At 39.4% G+C, this 22,703-nt stretch overlaps 6 protein-coding genes across 7 annotated transcripts; 1 reads left to right on the top strand and 5 right to left on the bottom strand.

Moving 5' to 3' along the window:
• Window positions 1-1,174: 1,174 nt before the first annotated feature.
• LOC149392429 (putative methyltransferase At1g29790) lies at window positions 1,175-2,875 on the bottom strand. The gene has a single exon (XM_089621066.1). The coding sequence runs from the start codon at window positions 2,741-2,743 to the stop codon at window positions 1,469-1,471; it is 1,275 nt and encodes a 424-aa protein (XP_089477192.1). The 5' UTR covers window positions 2,744-2,875; the 3' UTR covers window positions 1,175-1,468.
• Window positions 2,876-4,473: 1,598 nt separating this feature from the next.
• On the top strand, window positions 4,474-7,018 carry LOC149392428 (TLD-domain containing nucleolar protein). Of its 2 annotated transcripts, none has more exons than XM_089619563.1 (7): window positions 4,474-4,773; window positions 4,841-5,461; window positions 5,557-5,744; window positions 5,857-6,095; window positions 6,185-6,384; window positions 6,482-6,607; window positions 6,707-7,018. In XM_089619563.1, exons 1-7 carry the CDS (start codon window positions 4,615-4,617, stop codon window positions 6,803-6,805), a joined length of 1,632 nt encoding a protein of 543 aa, XP_089475689.1. In that variant the 5' UTR covers window positions 4,474-4,614; the 3' UTR covers window positions 6,806-7,018. The 2 variants fall into 2 exon arrangements, with proteins under 2 accessions (XP_089475689.1, XP_089475688.1); XM_089619562.1 differs by having other exon boundaries at window positions 6,182-6,384.
• LOC149392427 (39S ribosomal protein) lies at window positions 7,001-7,750 on the bottom strand. Its single transcript, XM_089619564.1, has 2 exons — window positions 7,326-7,750; window positions 7,001-7,211 (listed from the first exon to the last, which is right to left on the bottom strand). The coding sequence occupies exons 1-2, from the start codon at window positions 7,680-7,682 to the stop codon at window positions 7,182-7,184; spliced, it is 387 nt and encodes a 128-aa protein (XP_089475690.1). The 5' UTR covers window positions 7,683-7,750; the 3' UTR covers window positions 7,001-7,181.
• Window positions 7,751-8,039: 289 nt separating this feature from the next.
• Window positions 8,040-8,570, bottom strand: LOC149392426 (uncharacterized). The gene has a single exon (XM_089620112.1). It carries the CDS (start codon window positions 8,568-8,570, stop codon window positions 8,040-8,042), a length of 531 nt encoding a protein of 176 aa, XP_089476238.1.
• Window positions 8,571-10,721: 2,151 nt separating this feature from the next.
• LOC149392425 (Zinc finger C-x8-C-x5-C-x3-H type family protein) lies at window positions 10,722-13,812 on the bottom strand. The gene is made up of 4 exons (XM_089621064.1): window positions 13,401-13,812; window positions 12,107-12,322; window positions 11,872-11,996; window positions 10,722-11,785 (listed from the first exon to the last, which is right to left on the bottom strand). Exons 1-4 carry the CDS (start codon window positions 13,458-13,460, stop codon window positions 10,993-10,995), a joined length of 1,194 nt encoding a protein of 397 aa, XP_089477190.1. The 5' UTR covers window positions 13,461-13,812; the 3' UTR covers window positions 10,722-10,992.
• Window positions 13,813-17,505: 3,693 nt separating this feature from the next.
• IQD32 (IQ-domain 32) lies at window positions 17,506-21,750 on the bottom strand. Its single transcript, XM_089618934.1, has 6 exons — window positions 21,401-21,750; window positions 20,160-20,747; window positions 19,915-20,088; window positions 19,580-19,657; window positions 17,995-19,489; window positions 17,506-17,893 (listed from the first exon to the last, which is right to left on the bottom strand). The coding sequence occupies exons 1-6, from the start codon at window positions 21,479-21,481 to the stop codon at window positions 17,874-17,876; spliced, it is 2,436 nt and encodes an 811-aa protein (XP_089475060.1). The 5' UTR covers window positions 21,482-21,750; the 3' UTR covers window positions 17,506-17,873.
• Between the last annotated feature and the right edge of the window lie 953 nt (window positions 21,751-22,703).

Genomic DNA, 22,703 nt, shown 5'->3' with positions numbered 1-22,703 from the left:
TTTATTTTTTATTTTTTTAATTATCTTGTTATATAGTGACTTAGAGTTCTGTTTTTAAGTTGTTGAGAAAAAGGAAAAAAAAAAGGGAAATATATACTATCTATGCTTTTATATATAGAGTGCTGTTCCTTTTGAATAAATAGTTGGTTTAGATTAAGAAATAAGAATCCACTTTAAACAAAGAGTAGTTTTTCGCTCTATGATTCTTTTAGACCTCATTCTTTTATCTAAACTTAAAGCTGTAACATCATATGAGTTGGAAAGTTCAGTTTCACACACACCCATAATACTTTTGCTCATACTGTAGTTCCAGCTCCACAAATCACATCCCTTGTCTAATTCCATTGGCCAATTTCTTTTGTAGCATGAGCCAAAAAATGATCCCACAAATTGCCAATTCATATTCACGAGGTACAACAAGAGACCCCAGATTAAATGCCAGCATACCATGCCATTTGAAGTTTTGAACTTTGAAGAGTGTCGATATTTGGAAGCGGTGGTCACCCTCATTAAAGCGAGTAAAGTCTCGACAATCGATATGGGTTTTGTCATTGCAGATATTATAAGCACTTGTTGGCGTGAGATTTTATTTACTCGAAAGAGTTGTAATAATCTGGCTCAGAAACTTGCTAAGAAGAGCCTTCGTTTGGTTGATTTATGTCGAAACCCTTACCGCCTTCTTTATTTATAAGAGGCTTTGGTTCAAATGTCTAATGATATTTAGGTCTATGGTCGGTTTTACTTGAAAAAAAAAAAAATGCCAACATTTGTTGATTTATGAGGCGTGGTTAAAAAGTCAAATACAATTGGAATATATGAAGAAAAAAGAGGCTTTTCTTACCCCACACCCACCTCCATTAAGTTGTCATTTAAACTGCAGGCAATAATGATCCATGTAGTTGAAAACATGGTACCAAATACCAATTATATTCCAAAATATTAATCATTCAACAATATTAAAGGATTAAACATAAACATTCTTAATATTATGTATTAATTCTATACTACTCTACATTTACATCATCTCTTGAACAATGGGAGAGTGTCCATCTATGGTTTCTAGGCAATACCCCAAATATAAATTGATTTATTGGAGGATTGATTGATTCAAGAATACACTTTCATATCTTAAGAAGAGAACATAAAAGAACCAACCACAATCAAAGAGATAAAAAAAAAAAAAACTATTATATATTGCATTACAAGGTAACCCTTTTCTCCACTGCCGGTTTGCAGATAGGGAAATAATTCATAATCAAACTAATCCTTTTATTGTTCGTTGTGCTTTCAAAGGAATTTTCATGATTATCAATATCAATAATAAAAAAAGCAAATAATAACAAACAATGATGATGAAACATACAATTTTCTTCTTTTTCTTCTTCTTCCCTATGTTGTCTAAAATCCTAAAAGATATATAGAATAGTAAGAAACAAATTATGTTTAGCCAAAAAAAAAATGATAATGATCATACTCTAACCGGCTTCTGAAGAATCGCAGACAAGAAAACCTCGGATTTCCCCGAAGATCCGAGCCTGTCTCCGACGACCCACTTGAGCTTCTTGTAGCCGAACCTCTCGATGATCCTGGTCAAGGCCTTCTTCTTGTCCTCGTTGGAGCAGAAGAAGTTATCGAGCCAGAAGAACCCGCCGGGTCTGATTATCCGATCGATGTCGAACATCAAAAACTCGAGCTTCTCGGGCCTCGCAGCACCAGAGTCCAATTCGCTCCCGGCGTGAACCACGTCGAAGACATTGTCGTAGATCGGAAACCGGTGGTCCAAGCTCATGTAGAGAGGGAAAAGCCCTCGAGCCGCGATGAACTCGCTGAACGGAGCTTCGTTGTTCAGCGTAACTGTCACTACAGTGACGTTCCTCTCGGCCATCCTCGCAGCGAAAGTCCCGGTCCCGCCGGCTAAATCGAGACCGATCCTGATCCCGCCCGAGCCGAGAGCCAAGACCTCGTCGATCGAGAACTCATTCTTGCTCTTCGGCTTCACAAACCTCACGGTCTCGGAGCCGTTGACCAGGTTGAAACAGCCATTGCAATACTCACCGCCTAGTTTCTTGCCGTTCAAGCAACTAAAGCTTTTGCAACCTAATCCGCTCCAACTAACGATCTTATCTGAAATTGGCTTCCATAGAGACTGAGGGAAAGGGTTCAGACCGACCTTGGGTAGGGTTTTGGCGAAGCAGCGTCGTCTCGGGAGAGGCTCGCAGCCGCGGAGGATGAGCTTCTCGGCGACGCTCCGGTGATCGTCGGGACAAGCTCCGGCGACTTTGTAGGTCATGTACTGAGAGAGCAAGTCGGTGGATTTGTGACACGTGTGTCCGACGGAAGAGACCATCTCGGTGATTTTGGTACGCGCGTCTTTCCCGAGCGGAAGCGCGTGGTGAGCGAGGAAGAGGCTGAGCTCGGCGGCGATGTTGGGGCGCGAGAGATCGATGGTATCGTATCCCAACAATTGCTTCTCCATCTGAGCGAGCTTCTTCTGCGAAGAGTCGATCTCTTTGATGATCAGAGCCACTTGGTCGGAGATGACGGAGATGTTCTTGTTGTGAGCTAGGGTTTGTGTTTGGGTGTGGTATTGGTGGTTTTTGGGAGAGTATGTGAAGGCGTAAAGAGCGAAGAGATTCGTGGTCACCACTGATAAGAGCATCAGGATATTCACCGCCGATGAACACAACGTCGCGTTTCGGAATCTCGCTGTTCCGTCGCCGATTTTCAGCGAAACCGAACCCATTTTCGCCGGATCTGATTCTGATCTGAGAGAAACGAGAGAGGGAGAGAGAGAGAGAGAGAGAGGAGTGTTTAGTAGTGAAGTTGAAGAGACTGTCAAAATTACTTTGACTCAAGAGAGCGTTTTTATTTTTATTTTTTATTATTGTCGGTTGCTCCAAGAATTTAAGTCAAGTTTAATGTCCTAAACTATTTTGATTTCAAATTTTAAATATTTTTTTCATTTGGGGTTCCGGATTCCATTTCTGTGGCTCTATTAATTTACTTCAAGCACAATCAAAGAAAATAAAGTTTCGCAAGCGATTTTCATTCCAGGTTTAGAAGTTACAATATATATGTTTCGTCTAATTGCATTACAGACTAATTTATATAGCTAATAAGTTTTTACTAATCTAGTAAGAACTCAAGGTGCATTAGGGTAAATAAATAGAGTAACTTTTTTTTTTTTTTTTTGTTGAAATATTTTTTTATTTATTAGATTAACGTTTTATTAGGTGTGTGTGTAATTAAAAAAAAAAAAAAAAAAGGTAAAGAAATGCTTTTAAGATTTGGAATCCGATCCGATTTATTATACTTCCACTTGTAGAAAAAGTTAAAGACTCGTGAATTATGGAGAGGCAAAACTAGATCTCCTCTTTATTATTATTATTATTTTTATTTCTACGGAAATGATTTTCATTGAATCACTACTCTCTATTTTATTGTTTTTTTTTTTGCTTTCATTTGTCAATGCCATATGTTTTTTTGGTTGTGAATGTTTATGCTACGCGACTTTATGCATGAAAGTTTTGTTTTGTAGTAAAAAAAAAAAATTGGCATGTGGAATACGATTATACGAACATAAGTTATTAAGCGTTTAAAATAGGTTAACGGATAATACATGTAACATTCGATAAGATACAACGATGTACGAGATAAACAAAACATCAACTTATTCAATTTCGACGAATTTGAAGTTGTGCCAAAACACTACCACCAAACCGAAAAAAAAAATTGAGAGAAAAGTTGGACAGATTTTTCATGTGTATGAGTATTGGTAAAGCTGGTATTAACCCGTTAACCCGATCCGTTATAAATTTTTTTTTTTTTTTTAAATTAGATACCTTTTTATTTTTTAAATAGTTTGTTTTGTAACTATGAATTTTAACTTGCTTTAGTGTTCTCATATTGAATAATATTTTGATTCTAAATTGTAGTTTACAATTTATATTTATTTTTTATTTGTGAACTGGATTAACGAGTAACCGATATTGTAATTTCACACTCGCTAATCGGTGGATATTACCCGATAGCCGACCCGTTTAAAAAGAGGGTTAACTAATGCGAGTTAATGGGTCGAATATCAATATAAGTGCACCTGTTCATACCCGTATCCGTTGCCATTACAATACATAACTTCGTAAAATAAAATCAACAATATATCTACAATAACAACCTAGTCCTCTAGCTAAAATATCCTTAAAATAAAATGCTCAAAGCCTCAAGCTGCAATAAATATACGCGTTTATTCATAACGTGTAAAACTATAAACGTACGTCATAGAATTTGCCCCGCTCTTTAGTACATAAGAGTTGCAATGAACGTAGACCTCATATTGTAACTTTTCGTAATATGTATGATTAATATCTATGTTTTAATTTCGATAAAGAAAAAATATCTTTGCTTTGAAACGTGCCACGTTTCCGACAGGTGCTCGACGGAAATGTCTCGAAGATATTTTTATTTAATTGGAATTCAACTATTACCTCGCTTGGACACGTGTCCCTTATTGGCTTCTCTGCTCTGCTTCTTCTTCTCGCAACAAAGGAATTCAAGCAAAGAAGAGCGATTCCGTGAAGAAGGAAAGCCAATCAGACAAATCACAGAAACCAGAAAATGGGTGGTTCATCGTCCACAGAGAATTCCAAGGCTTCGATCGACGAACGCGAAGCCGAATCGCTCGCCGCTTCGTTCGGCGCTCTTCCTCTTCTTCAGGCGGCTTTCTCTGCCCTCGCCGATCCTTCTTCCACCGCTATCCCTCTTCATTCTCTCAAGGTATTCCTAAACCTAAAACCCTGATTTCTTGGCGCAGCTGAGACAATTGTTTCGAATTCTGGTTCAGAAATGCTTGGATTTGAGTTGCAAGAACTCGATCAGCGAATCGCTGACTGTGCCGGACGGGTTTTCTGGATTGCTGGAGAATCTCGGATCGTCGATCGCTGACCTGTTTTTCGTGTCTGACGAGGACGGAGTGAGTTGGTTAGAGTTCGTGAGAGGCTACAACAAATGTAGCGCGAGGATGTCATCGTCAATGTCGCTTAACACGCTGCTGAGAGTTTTCGCCTCTGCTGTGAAAACCTCTGGACTTTCGTTGAACTTGGAGATTGACGCCGAGGACGAGGGCGATCATAAGATCACCGGGTTTCTCACTCCAAACGACGTGCTTATGCTTCTGTGGCTATGTTGGTCCATGGTGTGGGATTCTCAGAGCTCGAAGCTTCCGAAGAAGAAGAAGAAGGGAAGTCTTTTCTTGCCCGACGTCAGTCATATTGTGTGGTCGGCTGTGACTTCGTGCTCTGAAACTGAAAGCGAATTGGACGTGTGGGACCGAGATATCACAGGTTTGGAAGTTCAAATTCCTGCCGGGAAGTTTCTTACTTGGGTGTTGCATACTTTGCCCAGCCTCCCCGATTGCTTTGCTCACTTTGTCCACTCGCGAATCCAAAACTGCGATGCTGATGAGGTATGTCGGTTTCAGCACTACTTGATCCTTTGACTGGTATTGACTTCAATTTAGTTGTTTACTGTGAGTTCATTGAAATGGGATCTTTGGTGCAGGATGATTCGGAGTCCTCATGTGAATCAGCAGAAGATGTTGTTTCCTCAACCGGTTCTAACCTTTTGACCCCCGGAATTTCATGGGCAATTTCACTCACCACGAGAGGCACAGTTAGAGAAGAACTATTAAGAGTGTGCTTTCTGAGCAAAAACTCTGACGGAACAGACGACGAAAACCTTCTGTATAGGTTTGATCTCACCGCATCTCCACACTCAAGGGTCGCACTTACACAACAATTAGAATGTTCTTTCCTTTTGTCGTTGAACTCGTTTGTTGGTCTCCTTGTTTTTTTTCAACAGGTCATCGTTGCACGGAAGAGGGATGAACCGGTTCTGGTCTAATGTGGAAGGTTACGAAGGTCCTATGTTGATGTTGATATCAGCCTCTTCTCAATGTGACAATGCAGGTAGTGCTATCGAAAGAAAGTGGACAATCGGTGCGATGACCGGTCATTGTTTCGAGAACAGGGATGCATTTTACGGAAATTCGGGACATCTATATGCTTTGTCACCTGTCTTTCATTCATACTCTACAATCGGTACGCAGAAAAGGAAGAGAATCTGGGGTGATCCTTTTTTTTCGAAACTTTGATCAGCTAATATAATAAAGAAATGATTATTGTAGCAGGGAAAGAGAAGAACTTTGTGTACAGCCACTTGCATCCCAGTGGTAAAGCATATGACCCGCATCCGAAGCCTGTGGGTCTCGGTTTCGGGGGACAACTTGGTAATGAAAGAGTACTCATCGACGAAGATTTCGGCAAAGTTATTCTTCGCCATCACGCTGTTGACAAAACTTACCAACATGGCGTCCTCTTCCCGGGTCAGGTGCGACTATAAGCTTGTAAAAGTTTCAGTCGACTGTTTTGATAGTCGTGTAAGAGATTTCGAGTAAGTTTTCGGGTTTGGGACATGCGAATTGCAGGGATTTTTACCAGTCGAAGCTTTGATAATGGAAGTGGAAGTCTGGGGGCTCGGTGGGGCGCGGGCCAGGCTCGTTCGAGACAAGTTTAAGCAAAGAGAAGAACTTTTCACAGAGCAGAGACGAACGGTACGATAACAATAGCAGTGTCGTAATCTGACTACTGATTCTCGAATTCTTTTTGTTAGCCCTTTAAGAGAGGTTAAATTTTGTTTACATCCTCTACAGATTGACTTGAAAACATTTTCAAACTGGGAGGACTCGCCGGAGAAGATGATGATGGACATGATGTCTAACCCAAACGCTCCTCGGAAAGAAGAGCGATAAGAGTCATTGTTTGTTCATGTCACAACTGAATCTGGCGTTTATTACTATCTTATTTTGGGTGGTCTGTGTTTATTATGAATGTATACGACAAGATGAGTGACGAAACGATCAAACGGGCTAGTCTTTGTCCAGAAAAAACTGGAGTTTTTCATTTCAGTTTTCATCAATATGACAGATATATAAAGAAACGTGAAATGTCAAATTATTTGCTTCTTTTTTTTTTCTCCAGCTATAACAAGTAACACAAATTCGATGTGAACATTACTAGAACACAAAAGTTGAAAAAGAAATCAATGTAGTATTCTCTAACCACTAAATTGATGACTCGCGGCAAGGCTTGGGTTGATCAAAGCACAGCAGACTCTTTGTAAAGCAGCTATTGCTTCTTCTCTTCTGCTTTCCTTGGCTGCCAAATGAAAAAAAAAAAAAAATTATAAATTGCAGAGTTGGATAAAAAAAAAACAGCATCGGCGACGAACACCAAGTGTTCGACGAAACGCCCCAATGAAAAACAGCAAACCTTGGTTCCAGGAGCGAATTGTTGGATCTCGTGTTCAGGGATGAAGACGGGCCAGGACTCGCCGGCGTCGCGGAACATCTGCTCGGTCTCGAGGAAGTGACCTTTGGAGAGGATCATGTCGCGGATGGTCTGGGCCGGTGTGGAAGTTGCGTCGAAGGTCTCTTGGACGCCATTGACGAAGGTGACGCTGATCTTCGGAGGCTCGTCGTCGGTGCGGCGTTTGACTTGGAGCTCACAGCCTGGGTTTGACTCCTTTGCCTTTCGAGTGTTGCACTGCGCCAAGAACTCCATACACGACGCCGTGCGAGGGTCCAGCGCGTTGAACTCGATCTTCACTCGAGATAAAAACTTCAACATTCTCTCTTCTCTTTTCTTTCTCCCCAATCTCTATTCTCTATTCCATTTTTAAGGGTTTTAGGCTTTATACTCAAAACCAAGAGGATCGCCAGTAAACGACAATCTGTCCTCACTCTTCAAAAGGAAACGACAATTATTATTAGGGAATGCCATTTGTTGGAGTAATCGAAGTATAAAAAACCTTTTTTTTAAGGAATAACAATTGCTTCGTATTTATTTTTCTCAAGATTTTTATCTTTTATTTTGAATTTCATTATAGTACAAGTTATAACTGGAAATTTTTTTTTTTTAGGAAACGTGGTCGGAACCACGATGAAATAGATTAAAATCATCACGTATGGCGGAGGAACACTGTGGTTACATCAAAAGAATATCTTTAAGAACTTCCCGGACGGCACATGGCGGGACAAGCCCCGACCAACGAACCTCCGAGTTAACAAGAAGGGCATACATAGCCAAGTTATGGGCAGCAATATTACAAGAGCGAGGGATAAACAAAAAAGAAAACTCATGAAAAGCAAATAAACTCGCTTTGATATCCTCCAAAATGGTGTCGAGTTCCGTCGTAGGAAAGCTTCCGGTGTTGATCGCATGAACCACTTGGAGGCAATCGGAATGGACCACCACCCTTCTACAACCCGAGTCTCTAGCAAAAGTAAGGCCCCTAAGAATGGCGGAAGCCTCCATAAGCGGCGACGCAAGTCCTTGAGGCTTGGCCACAACTTCCGAAGCTAAAACCACTCCCCGGTGATCCCGAAGCACATACCCGATCCCAAAACGGCTGTACCTAGAGTCGATGGCCGCATCCACATTGATCGCAACGACTCCGGGTCTCGGCGGCGGCCACGCCGCGTCTTTGGCCTTGCTGCCCTTGGGGGTAACCACCATGTTCGCCGCATGAAAGCTTCAAGGAAACCTCCGGACCACTCCACAAGCGAATCGGGGGACCACTTAACATCGCCGGAGAGACTTTTATTCCTATGGCTCCAAATATCCCAAGCCAAAACAATAAAAAAATTCAAGATTGCTAACCTCAACGGAATCCATGACATTGGAGAAGATGCCAATGGCGTCCTCCCCTTGAGAATCTTTAAGCATTTTCCCGAAGCTAGTGACATTTCACACCTTATGCACCCAACGACGACCCTAAATAGCATGAGAAACCGTGTCCGGTCCACCACGACACAAAGGGCAGCGGTCATCGTCGGTAATCTTGCGGTGGCGGAGCAAAGTTTTCACTAGGATCCACCCTTTGCACACCTCCACGCAAACATTTTGGCCTTCGGGGGGATCGTAAGCTTCCAAAGAGTATTCCACCACTTCGAAGAGGCCGAGGGTGTCGATGAGCTGGCCATCTTTGAGGTTGAACAAGCACGCCAATACCCGCTTCGCACCGAGTATTCCTCGTCCTTGGAGTAGGGCCACCTAATAGCATCGGCCGTCCCTACTCTACTCGTAGGGATGGCGAGAATGGCCTCCGCATCTTCCCGTTCAAACATATCTCGAACCAAGGCTTCATTCCACTCACCGTCGTTGTTCTTGAGTTCCGCCACACGCATATCATCGGGTATGAACGGAGGATTGAGAAAAGAGAAACTATTAGGTCGGGGGATCTATTTATCCATAATTACGAACACCGACTCCCCATCTCCAACTCTCCACCTCGACCCCACGGTTATAATATCTTTACCCCACACAAGACCACGCCAAAGATTAGACCCGGTCGAGGAGCAAGTGGCGCCAAGAAGATCTCCATCCGGATAATAGCTTTCACGCATTAGTCGCTCAAAGAGGCTGTGCGATCGCCGAAGAAGACGCCACACACTTTTAGCAACGAGGGCTTGGTTAAAGTACTCCAAATCACGAAACTCAAGCCCCCCTCGCTCTTATGCTTAGTAAGCTCTTCCCATTTACACCAATGAATTTTTCTTTCCTCTCCACTATTGCCTCACCAAAACTTCGCAACCGCTTTGTGAATTATGGTTATAAGAGTCTTGGGTAACCGGAAGCAACTAGCCGCGAAGCTCGGAATGGCTTGGAGGACCGACTTAATGAGCACTTCTCTCCCGGATTGAGAGAACCAAATGCCCCTCCACGACTTAATCTTCGCCCAAACTTTTTCCCGATTGAAGTAAAAAATCTCCACCTTCCTCTTGCGGTAAGCGTAGGAAGTCCGAGATACCGTTGATGGCATTCCGTAATAGTCACTCCAAGATTGAAGGCAATCTCATTACAAACTTCTTCCTGGACACCACACCCAAAATAATATCGGACTTGGCAAAGTTGACGAGTTGCCCCGAGGCCGCGGAATAAGTCTCAAGGCTGCCCATAATCGCGTTACTCTCCTCGAGACTAGTGCGGAAGAAGATGAGGCTATCGTCGGCGAAGAGCAAATGCGAAACCCGGTAGTCGCCTCGGCCGAATCGGACACCGGTGATGTTTCCCCTCCTTTCCCCCTCTTTGAGGAGGCATGAGAGGCCCTCCGCGCAAATGAGACAGAGAAAAGGGGAGAGCGGGTCCCCTTGACGAAGACCTCTTCCGGCATCACCCTCCCCCGAACCGATCCGTTGATGTTGAAGGAGAAACTAACCGAAGTAACGCACCGCATCACTTTCTCCACCCACTCCCCGGCGAAGCCTAACTTAAGCATCATCACTTCAATGTAGGGCCACTCCACACTGTCGTAGGCTTTGGCCATATCAATCTTGAGAGCCGCGAAACCCCCATTCTTGAATCTTCCACGCTTCATCGTATGGATTCCCTCGAAGCACACCATGATGTTATCAAAAATTTGGCGCCCCCTACAAAAGCACCTTAGTTTTCCGAGATCACCTCCTCCATGATGTTCTTAAACATCGACACTAGACACCGAGACACCACCTTATAAATTACGTTGCAAAGAATAATGGGTCGGAACTCACTTACGCGCCTAACTTGAAACTATCTAAATATTAAAAATAAAATCTCAACTCATGCATGCCTATATCTTACTTTTGTATTCTCTATCGAACATATGGAACATGAATGAAAAAAAAAAAAAAAAAAAGATTTGTCCTTCAAGCCTCATTCATTCTAAGAACATACAATCTTTGTAAAACATCAATCTCTCTAGCACTAAGCCAGGAGAGTCAAAGTAAATTAAGAAATCTGTGACATTCCTATTAAAATTAAAATCAATTAAAAAAAAAAAAAAAAAAAAAAAAAAACAAGCAGGTAGAATCGGAGGAAAAATTTGGAAGCTGCTTAATAAAGACTTCCATGAGCAGAAGAAAAAATTGTTTGAAAAAAAAAAAAAAAAACTTTTTTCTTTTCAACTGCTAATCTCCCTATCAAATTTTGTCCTCTTTGCAGTTTGCAGGTCGGGTATAGCACCAGCAGCGCGGTGCTGGTACGAAGGGTCGTGCTGGTACGAGCAATTTGCTCCGTGCCGGCAACCCCTCGAGCTATTAAAGTAAACGCAAGGCCTCATCACCTTCGGCTTCGACTCTCCTCTCCCTTTGTGCCCGTTCATCCCCGGCTCTTGGTGCTGGTTATTATACCGGTTATTATTGCTATACTGCTGAGGTGGCTGAGGCTCTTGCCTCTCTCCACCGTGTTGCTGAATCAAGCTCTTGTAATAACTGAAGTCTTTGTGTCCGGGTCCGGGGGCCGGAATAGAGCCTTGTGGATTCGGCGGCGGGTATTGTTGGGCGGCCCGGGAATTGGGATAGTGGTTTCCGTTGGGCTGAGGATATTGAGGCCCGCTCGGTGGCATCGTCATGGTGGGCCTTGAAATGGGTGGTGGGTTGATATTAATGTTGTTGTTGTTTGTTGTAATTGTTCCGTAATCTATGGCTAGCTTCTCGGCTAATATTGGGTTGCTTAGGAATTTGAGAAGCAATTCGCGGTCGATCATGTTTCCTTGATCGTTGCTGTTGTTGGCGAGCCCGGACAAGGCGGCTGCGAGGAAAGCTGAGCTTTCCGTGCTGAGAGAAACGTTCTGTGACGACGACGAAGATGATGCCATGGGCTCGGCGTCTTCGTCTTCAATGGCGGTGATTGGTATCGACGGAGTTTTCGCATCGTCGAATGGCAACTCTTCTGTGCTCGGTACAACCGAGGGACTGAAAAGATATGATAATTTAGTTCAGAGTCGTCGTTGAAACCCAATATCATGTAAAGTTCGGAAAAGATCTAGAAAGATACAAACTTTGGTGGAATCGCAGATGGGCGAGGGTAAATAGCTTCGAGAACTCTCATTTCCCTCTGATTTTGAGACTCGGACTCGTTACTTTCCTCTCCGGCCACCACTTGCCAGGTAAGCTCCAGAGAGAACTGTTGACACGCAAATGACCGCAAAAAGGACAAAAAAATGCAGGTTTGGATCACACATTCATGATTATGTATTCGAATTGAAAGGTGTAAGTAAGGCTGTTGATTTTTACCCTCGGAGGAGATTTCCATTTAATTGTGGGGATTTGGGAAACCACGGACTGTGAATGATTTGGAGAAAGAGCCGCTTCGAATCCGGGAGGAAGGACATCTTCGGTACCACCCGGTGTCGCGGGTGAATGTGATAACCATGACGTCTTTGCTTGAAGATGATCTTGAGAATCTAAACCAACTTGCGATGGCGATTCCTCGGATAGAAACAGCCTTACCTGTATGTGCATAGGTTTGACATATTAGTGCGATAAAAAAAACCAATCATGCACTTCAAACTATCTAAAGTGATCCTTTTCCTAATCGGTCATCATGTCATAATGAAGTTTCTTCAGTGCAACATTTACTTTTCGAGAAAATCGAGCTTGGTAGCAAAGACGATAAGAATTCAAGAAATTCAAAAAGATTACCCTGAGCTAACTTTGAATGATGTAACCAAAATTGTTAACAAACTTTACGTATAAGCAGATTTTTTTCGATGCCATTCGCGTGATCAAAATGATATTACAGAGACAAAATGCATGTAAACTCGAAGGTGGGATACATTTATTTCGAGCCTCTCAAACACCAACCAAGATATTCGGTTAGTTGTCTGATTTCATCTTTCAGCTAATCATTCTAAACTTTCTTACTGTGATATTCTTCCAATAAAATGTATTGAAACAGCTGAGAACTCATAAAAATAAACCAAACGCTAAACCAGTTCCAAGTTCCAACTAAACTTCAAAGGTCACTAATTTCTACTCTCACATTATACCGAATTCAAGCAGATGACCGGTCTGCGTTTCCAAAGAATAAAGAAGAAATTCTTATAAGTCCCCACTTCACGAGCTTTAAAAGTGCTATCACACAACTTTCACCTTGACAACTAAATTTCCTCTCTTTGTCTCTGTTTTTTAAGCAGCTCGGTAAATCTAACTCAATGAAAATAAAATTGAATCCTATACTTATTAGCTCTAATCTTTACATAATATAAATAAATCAATCAACTCTGAATTAATGCTTGATATCAGAGTCACAAAACAGAAGGCAGTACATGAAACAAATACACTACAGATTTCAAAATGAAAGTATAATATAATTCTAAATCATGGAAAAGTAACCCCAAAAAAACTGTCCAAATAATGAACTACGTAAATCAATGAATGAAAAATAAATACAATGCTCAGATAAAATAACTTAAATCACCAACACAGAACAAAAACTAATAGTTCACACAGCCGATTCATTTTTCCAGTATTATAAAAGCAATTCCAATCTCAAATTCGTCGTTAACGAATCAGTCATGTTATTTACCTGACAAAGGTTAACATCTGAAGCCCAGGAGACTCTTTTCGATTTGTGCGATTCCCTCATATTTAATAATAAATAAATAAATGAATAAATGAATCTAACTTTTTTCTTTTTTTGTTCTCCCTTCCAATCCCAGGTATTAGAGCTTCGAAGTCCGATATAAAAAATGAAAAAAAAAAAAAAAAAAAACCCTAGTGGACTTAGATTTGAAACCCTAGTCTTTCGCTTTCGTCGCAAATGAAAAATTCGATCGAATTTCGAAGCTTATACAATCGAATCGCACGATGGAGATCGGAATCTACCGAGCAAATGACGCCACGGAAGAGACATCGAATGAAAACCCTACAGCGGCTCTGGATTTTTGGGTTTTCGAAGTGTTGTTCATATATAATCATATATAAAGTCCAAATATATGTCTATCTATCTATTACACACAGTTGGTTATAGTTTTGAGGAGTTTAAGCGAACCGAGTGTGATCGCGCGTGGAATTGAGCGGCCTCTCACTGCCATTTGAGATGGCGCGTGCTTTAGACGCGTTAAATATTGTTTAGTTTTCTGCCACTTAATTTTTTTCTTCTCTTTTTTTTTTCTAATATCTTTTATATTTTTTTAGAGTGAAACTAAACTGAGGGCGAGAGATGAGATGACTGAAGGCCAAAAGTCATCTCTGGCTGCCACTTAATTTTTTCTTTCTTTTTTTCAACGCATGACGTGTCAATTCAACGCCACGCCCGTACCCACACAAATTAAGTTTTTTTTTTTTTTTTTTTTTTTGAGGTCAGCTTTTTATATGAAAACAAATTAGGCGTTCATTGGAATCCGATACTTTCATTAGCTTAATCTTCTACACATGTCACTTGAGTTACGGCTTTATTTGGTTTTTCCTCTTTCCCTAAGCGAGTTATTAGAGAAAAAAAACAAAAAAAACAAAAAAAAAAAGCCTTGGTGCTTTCAGATTCATTACTGTGTGTCACAATTTTTAGAAAAGCTTCAAAAATGTTTTACTAATACGCTGAACCAAAGGTAAGGTAATAACCATCTCCATCGGCTTAAAACTTCAAAAGGGGTGTACTAAAACGATTTTTTTCATGATTTATATCAGAACAGCCAAAAAAAGAAAGAAAAAGAAGAGACGGCAATCTATTTCACAGATCAACTACGCATAGATTCATATCATATATACTGCTTGATTTTTATTGGGCCTTCTAGCTAAATAGCGAATTATAACTAATAAATTTGCAAAATTTTGAGTTTTGTCTAATATTAATGAAATAGCCAAAATTAACGAAAATTGAGAGTAGCAGATATGATTTTTTTTTTTTTTTTACCCTGTCAATACATTTATATACATTTAACGGAAATGATATTTCTATTAACTAACTGGAATTCTGCGCTTCTAATAGCTTTCGATTATATAATTAAAAAAAATTAAAATAATATCAGCCCTTGCATGAAAATAATACCAAAAGTTCATAAATTTTTTAATTAAAAAAATAACAATATCTATGATTCACGGAAATTAGTGGATGGTATACCTTCCGATAGCATTCTTTCATTTCCTAAATATTTTTTTTGGAAGAGTTTCTTCCGATACCATTAGTCACGAAAGCGGTACTTTCACTATGCTAAATTAATGCATCGGAATCAGAACTTCCAATAATTTTCGATTTCGATGCCCAGGATGAAATAGGAGGGATTGTATGATAGAAGGATTATGATAGAGGGATTTAAGTGGATAGATTAATCATATTTCTTGTTTGGGATAATAAAATGAGGTAATGAGAGAGGGAGGGGAATGACCAAAAAATCACCCCCTCTATTTTAGAAGGATTCGTCTGAGGCAACACAACTTTTTTAAAAATTACAATACTAACCTTAGTTATGTTAACTTTTATTTAAAACAACATATAAATTGCTATATTATTAATCTTTTGAATGTGAACAACAAATCACAGAGAAGTTTTTATTTCTAATATTTAAAATTATCGTAAAATAATTAATTTTGTTTAGGTACTATAATAGTGTGATTTTTTATGTAATACATATATTTATTTTGACTCATCCGTATGGATAGTATAGGACTATAGGCTATAGCTACTTTATTGATATGTTTTTATATTTTATATATATATATATATATATATATATATATATATATATATATACACACATTTTTTTAGTAACTTATATACACATATGTCTGTGGTGGTATATATATAAATATATATACACACTAATTTGGTCTCATTATAATCGTAAGGGTATTAAAGTAATTTTAGTATTATGGAATTAATCATTATTTTCATTACATTATCGATACCAAACAACATATGGATAATGGATGGATGGTAATTTGTCCTTCTATTATATCAATCAAGTTTTAAGAAAGTTATAATTCACTACTTTCCTTTTTTTTTCATCCCATTAAATCCATCCGCTCATTTTTCCATCCATCTTACCAACCAAATTGTAGATAGTTGGTCTTAATATATACAATTATCTTTTTTCATAATTTTTTTCCCGTTTATAGTTTAATTCGGAATAAGATCTGCATACATTTTTAATTTAAAAAGCAGATACTTGTTTTAAAAAAAATAGGTATTTGAAAAATATTTCCTTTTTCTTTTTGGAACGAATGCAAATTACTACCAAGTATATTATCGCTTCGGTTCTAGTTATGCATTATTTATATTGTTGTTGGAGTTATTTCACAAACATGTTATTTTAAATGTTTATCCCATGAATATAAGTTGAGCACTGACCAATTCTATTTTCATAGATCGATTGATCAGAATGTTGACGGAAATTTCAATATTATTTTGAAAATTTTGTTGAGTTTAAATTGTCAAAATCTTGTGATGATGGAAGCTGTTTGAAAATCTCATAACAAGAATGTTTCTCCATAATTCAGGGTATTCTTGGCAGTGAGAGATTATTGCAATTTGCTGCTCGAGGAAGATGCTCTTTGTAGTTGAAAGCGTGCTAATCGCGAGGATATTCAGATTCCTCCTGGGTGGAGTAACTCGAACGGTGGGTTGGTGACACTCAATTTCGATGCAGCTTTTAAAGATCTGGAAGGCAAACCTTTATGGCTATGGTGTAGCCGTATCAAAGCCGATTCGACGGTTGAGGCAGAGTCACGGGCTCTGTATGCTTGCTAAATTCGGAGATGTGACTAAAGTGGTGTTTGAGGGCGTCTTGGACAGCTTGCCGCAACGAAGAAATGTCTGTTTTGGCATTTATTGAATGAGCTTAAAACTTTTTCTATGGCATCTATTGTTTGGATTCCTAGAATTATTAACGGGGTTTCTCATGGTTTGTGTAAATGGATAATGCTCGACAAGTGTCTTGGTTTTCATAATGTAAGTGGTATTCTGTCCCTTGTGCAGAATCTTATGGAGGCAAAAGCCGTTTAATTGATGAAAGGGGTGTTCTTCCCCTTCTAATTTTCCCACAAAAGTTTCTTAGATATCGATCTATAACTTTTATCCTAGACACACAAAAACGCGTTCTTTCTTGACATAAATTTAAAAAAAAAAAAAAAAAAAAAAAAAAAAAAAAAAATCTACCATATACTTCGCTGAAACTCACCGCCTTAAGTGATGCCAACATCGACTACAAAGACGGTGGAGACTCGACGGCTTTGATACAAAAGCCTACTATTATGCAATATCTAGAAGAAGAAAAATATATTATATATCGATTTTGAATCGTTAGTTATAACTTTTTTATGGGTCCATTAGAAAAATAACCAACTTAAACATTTGACATTACTTAATAACTATCGTTTGGTAAATCTTAAATAAATAGTCACTTTTAGACGTGAATCTTAAGTAAATAATCACTTTCATATACCAAATGTTAGCTATTTATATAAGATTTACGTATGAAATTGGTTATTTACCAAACATTGACTATTTAGCAATGTCAAACGATTTAAATCGACTATTTTCCTAATTTTATGTTTTTTTTTTACTAAGCTTTACTATAAAAAAACGTCCTATACCGAGATATTTTAAACCTTATTATCAAACCGAAACCCTAGTATACTTTATAATATACCAAAACAAAACAAAAACAAAGTAAGTAAGTAATGAACAAATGAGAAAAGATGAAGAGATTATTCAGATTAATTATTACAATAAGACCAGCTGATGACCAGGCAAGGAAGGAAATTGTTCAAGAAGTCCTCCACCTTATAACTCCCTCAACTTTGAATTAACAATCACCAAATGCGTCTATACCCAAACCCCTATTAATAATATCACACACAATGTACCTTTTATAAAAGTCAGAAAACAATAGAAGAAGAAGAAAAAAAAATATATGATAACAACAACGATGATAATGGGAGTGGTAATAACAAAATAAATGTACAAAACAAAATAATTAAAAAAAAAAAAAAAAAAAAAAACAGAAAATGATCAGCTAATTATCGCCCCAGTTAAAGAACTGGTCATCTCTTCTTCTTCTTCTCACCTCTGCCATTTTCTCTCTGTACATAAAGAAACTCAATATGTGTCAAACAGAGAAGCTTTATTAGTTTAAAGGTCAGTATTAAGAGCCATGAAAACGAGCGAGAACATAAAATAATACCGTTGTTTCCTTTGGAGCGTTGGGCACGCGGCGGAGATCCCTGGCGGCCATTGGAGGCGGCGGCGGGGAAAGAATGTCTTTTTTTGAGGAATGTCTCTCCTTCTCCGACATCTGGGCTCGATCTCGGAGAGTTCGCGGCGGCGGCGTTGAGCTTCGCTCTCGCCGATTGCGTGGCTTGCATGAAGTGAGGAATGTTAGCGTTTCTGTCTTCGCTGCCATTGCTGTCTCTCGGCTCTTGCTCACCGTTCTCGGGTTTGGGCGACCCAAACGAGTTCCGTCTCTTCGCGCTCTTCTGCTCTTTGAGTAACTGCTTTTCCGCGGTGTTGCTTCTCGACCCAGAGTTTTCGTGCTTCGTCGGAGGAGGAGATTTCTTTATGGAAGACGACGGCGAAGCGCGTTTCTTTCCCGATACACTTTTCCTTTTCTCGGTTTTCACCGAAGCCTGGCTCAATGGCGTTCCTTGGGATTCGGGGACGGTCATGTGGCTCATCGGGGAAGCTGCCTCGGCTTGTTGAACACGTGTCTCGTGTTTCTTTTCCTTCTGAAGATCGGGTGTCTCTGGGTTCGGCTCTACTGCCTTTGGCAACTCCTCTGAGACAACAGGTGTGACAATTTCGACGTTGGCGTGGTCGAGTTTCTCTTGCTTGTCGAAGAGGACATCCTCTGAATTCTTCACATTGGTGATAAGATCGCAAATCACTTCCTCTGAGACTTTGGCTTCAGGGACGTGTTCCATGGCCACAATTTCAGATCTGTCCGGTGAGTCGAGAGTTGAAGTGACAGAGAGCTCGGTACCGCATTCGGAACCGGCGACCCGATTCCTCAGCCAATGAACGGGACTTTCTGCTTTGCTTATTTCCTGTGTCCTGATAACAGATTGTGCCTCGGACGAAATTATGTCTTTGTGTGATTCCTCGGCCAGCTCTTCAAACTTAGACTTTTCCTCGAGCTCTTCTGAGGCCAATCTTTCCATCGAACGCTTCGGTTGTTCAGCTTCCACTTCAGGATCTTCACAAGGAGACTCGTGGTGAGTTCGCGAATCCACATGCGACAGATCATCTTTGCTTGTAAGAGCATCTATATCTGAAGCGGTCTCTCCAACATCAGACGTGCTTGTGTTCTCAAATTCAGGCTGCTCCGAGTTCTCTCTGGCCAAAGAAGTGGTTGTTTGAAAGTCGAATTTGCCTGCCTCGTAGATAATCAGATTATCTTCACTTTCAGACGGCGCAGTAGATTCGTGAACACTACTGCATTTCGAGCCCGCTGACTCGCAAATGATTTCAGGCTCAACTTTAGTTTCCGGTAGTGAATCATCAAACTTAACATTCTTTTCATTTTCCCGATCGTCTGAGACTTCAACTACTTTCTTCGGCTCAGAAGCAGCGTTATCCGATGATGCCCACATCCATCTCTCCAGCCATTTCCAAGCAGAGTCGGTTTTGGAAGGATCACATTTAACATGAATAGGTTTGGCCTTTGGAGTTGAATCCAGCATCTAAATAAAAATTGATGGATCAATAAGCAAACATATACGAAATATAAATAGCCATGAATATACTTGCAGAGGAAAGCGGTATCAAAATACCTGTTGGGCAAATCTATTGCTGAGTAGTTTTTCCATGCTAGCGTTCGATCCACCCGATTTATCGACTAAAGTTTCATTCTGTCGAAGTAAATAATTAAAATACAAATTTGCGTCGGTATAAAAAAATATTAAGGAGGTCAATAGATACTAAATACAAGACTCGCTGTAGCGATTGCTAACAAAGGTTCCTTTCTTCCGATTAATAATCTATGCCAATTAGGATAGAACATAGCTTCCTTTCCAGCAATCATTTAGGATCTTTTAGCATTATTTCTTCTTCGTGTACTTGTCAATTAGATCTCGTAACTCTGTTTAGAGTAAAAACAGGCTTTTACCTTCAAGTCAGTCTCCAGAGATAACCGAGCGCGACGAGCACGGACAAGAGATTGCATTTTAACGATGGCTTGAACGCAGCGAAGAGTGCCCACAGCATGCCTTCGGACAATATGACCTCTAACGGCAGCTTGCAACTTTACCAGCTTCTTCAGCTTACGCAGTTCTCTTCGAGCCTGTCCAATATTTTAAACACGAAATTTAAAAATTCGTACACATACTTTGAGTAGGGAAACTGAGAAACTACCAAAAAGCCTCTAGCAGCAGTCTGAATCACGATGACAACAGACTCGTCAATTTTGGCATCACTCCCTTGCTCGTTTTCGACAGCAACTAGATCGTCTAGTACTTCTTTCGCCACAGCCGTTTCTGGTACTCTTTCGTTTACCACAGAATGAGGTTCTTCCGGTTTCATGGCCGTTTCGGGTTCTTCTTCTTTAGCTACCACTACAAAATCGGGTTCTTCCGGCTTCGCAGCTGTTTCGGGTACTTCTTCTTTCACTAATACAGACTCGGATTCTTCCGGTTTCACAGCCGTCTCGGGTACTTCTTCTTTCACTACCGTTTTGTCGGGTACTTCCTCTATCACCACGTTCTCGAGCACTTCCGGTTTGAGATATGTTGCCAAATGGGGCTTCTCATCGTTACAATGCACCACCGAGATCTTGTCGGGAATAGTTGCGTCGGGTTGTGATTCGAAGTTAACAGTGGCAGATTCTGAACGCTCCTTGATTCCAAGAGTTGGGGATTCAGTGGTCACGGTGTTGCTTAGCACCCGATTCCGTGTGGACTTCTTCCGAAAACTCCACCCACGTTTGTCATTCGAACCCTTCTCCTACAAGGAAATAGATCAAATCTCAACACACGGATTTAAACCCGACAGAAAAAATAATTCGTATATTCGTAAGATTTTGCTTAATTTACATGATATAGGCGCTTCCAAGTAATAATGTCACCTTTAAATGGAAAAAATAAAAATTTGAGTATGAGACCACAAAATAATAATACTAAACGGCGCTGTATGCAAACTGTGTAAAAGGTCAATTCTCCTGAATTCTTGTATTACTATAAAAAGCGATTTGGATATATTTACAAACCAAAAAGATTCTAGTTAATTGACTCCACAATACTTATACTTATAGTATGATTCGAAAAAATTGACAGATAAACGCGCGTTCTTTGAACAAGCAAATATAAACCAAGTCATTACACTAAGACAAGAGCACAGTACACAGTACAGATTTCGAAGTCGGAGATCATAACAAACAATGACCAATTTCACTCGATTTTAGATTCACACATCACTCCGATTATAAAAAATTGACCAAAATCACTCAGATCTTTGAATTAAAATAATTAAAAAAAAAATCAAAAAACACTTCTTATCGCATAGCATTGAAAATTCTACGACTGAACTTGACGAAAGGATAATTCAAGCGAAGAAAATGAAAATGAATTATTAAAAAAAATAGAAAATTCAATGTGTACCTGAGTAACTTCGAGATCATCTCCCTCGACAGAATCCTTACCACAGGTAATGATTTTGAAACAAGACGGAGATTTCACCATTATGGATCTTCTTCTTCTTCTTCTTGTTCTTCTTCTTCTTCTTCCTGAGAGACCAGTAATGAAAGAGAGATTTCTCTCTCACATAATAAACACAGAGTTTATCTCGGACTTTTTCAGTCACTCTCTTCTCTCTCTCCACAATATATCGCTCGCAGACAAAAAAACCGCCTATGTAGGTAAAAGGCGTTGGGAATTGTAGACATTTTTACATGCTTAAAAGAACTCGGACCTCAAACAAACTCATTAGATCCAATTAAATTTACGTTTTCGAGTCCGAGATTTATTAAATCATCAAAGCGCGGAAGAAGAACTCTATAACAGTAGTGTGTGTGTGACAAATATTTTCAAGGCAAAAGGCTGTCAGATCTCTTCCAATTTCTATATTATTATATAATATTCAAAAGTAGTTTTAGACTTTAGTATAAAAAAAATAAACTAAAAATAAATCAATTGTATACTATACTTATCCAACCGTTGTAATTCACGCGAGAAATTGAAAGTACGCTTTCGTTAAAATATCGCGCTTGACCGTTGTGTCAGATTTTTATACCATATTTGGCTAATAATATCAGCTGATAATTAATTTTAAAAAAATCATCAATTATCTGTTGTTGCCTTAATTAAATGTTATTTTTTTGTCTTTATAATGCTGGCGATCTGTAACGCAATGTTAGCTTATTATTAATTAGATAGGAAAGCGAGGATGAGGAATCACACAATTGTTTTATTTGGCAAAGTTTCTTTTTAATTATTTCATTTGTTTAATATTTGAGTGTGGTGGTGGTGGAGTCTAATAAAGAATTATCGAAAGATATTAATTCCGGAAATGTGTATTATTTGAAAAAAGAGAATGTCTCATTGGAAATGAAAACAGAAAAGCAAATAAAGAGATACATTGAAAGATGATTAAAGTTAGAGAAAGACAAATTAGTCCCTCAAAAAAGCTAGAGAAAGACAAATTAGGACAACACCTGTTTAACCCCACGAGTCATGATTAGAGATATAGCTTCTTCACTCTACTTAAAGAGTTCTGTTTGTTTTTTTTTTTTTTTAAATGTAAAGAGTTCTGTTTGTGATCATGTGAATGGAGAATTGAAACTGAAAAAATAGTGAAGAACCTCCAATTTACTCTAAGCGTAGCAAGTCATGATGGACTATATCCCAAACTCTCCATATTGGGCAGTACAAAACTGAACCAAAAATAAGATAAAAACGATAATCA

The sequence above is a fragment of the Urtica dioica genome, chromosome 7 (assembly GCF_054948205.1).
Source record: "Urtica dioica subsp. dioica isolate 48M chromosome 7, U.dioica_male_clone48M_v1_H2, whole genome shotgun sequence".
NCBI lineage: Eukaryota > Viridiplantae > Streptophyta > Magnoliopsida > Rosales > Urticaceae > Urtica > Urtica dioica.
The sequence above is the reverse complement of the archived record's forward strand: the minus strand, read 5'-3'. Positions and strand labels throughout refer to the sequence as shown.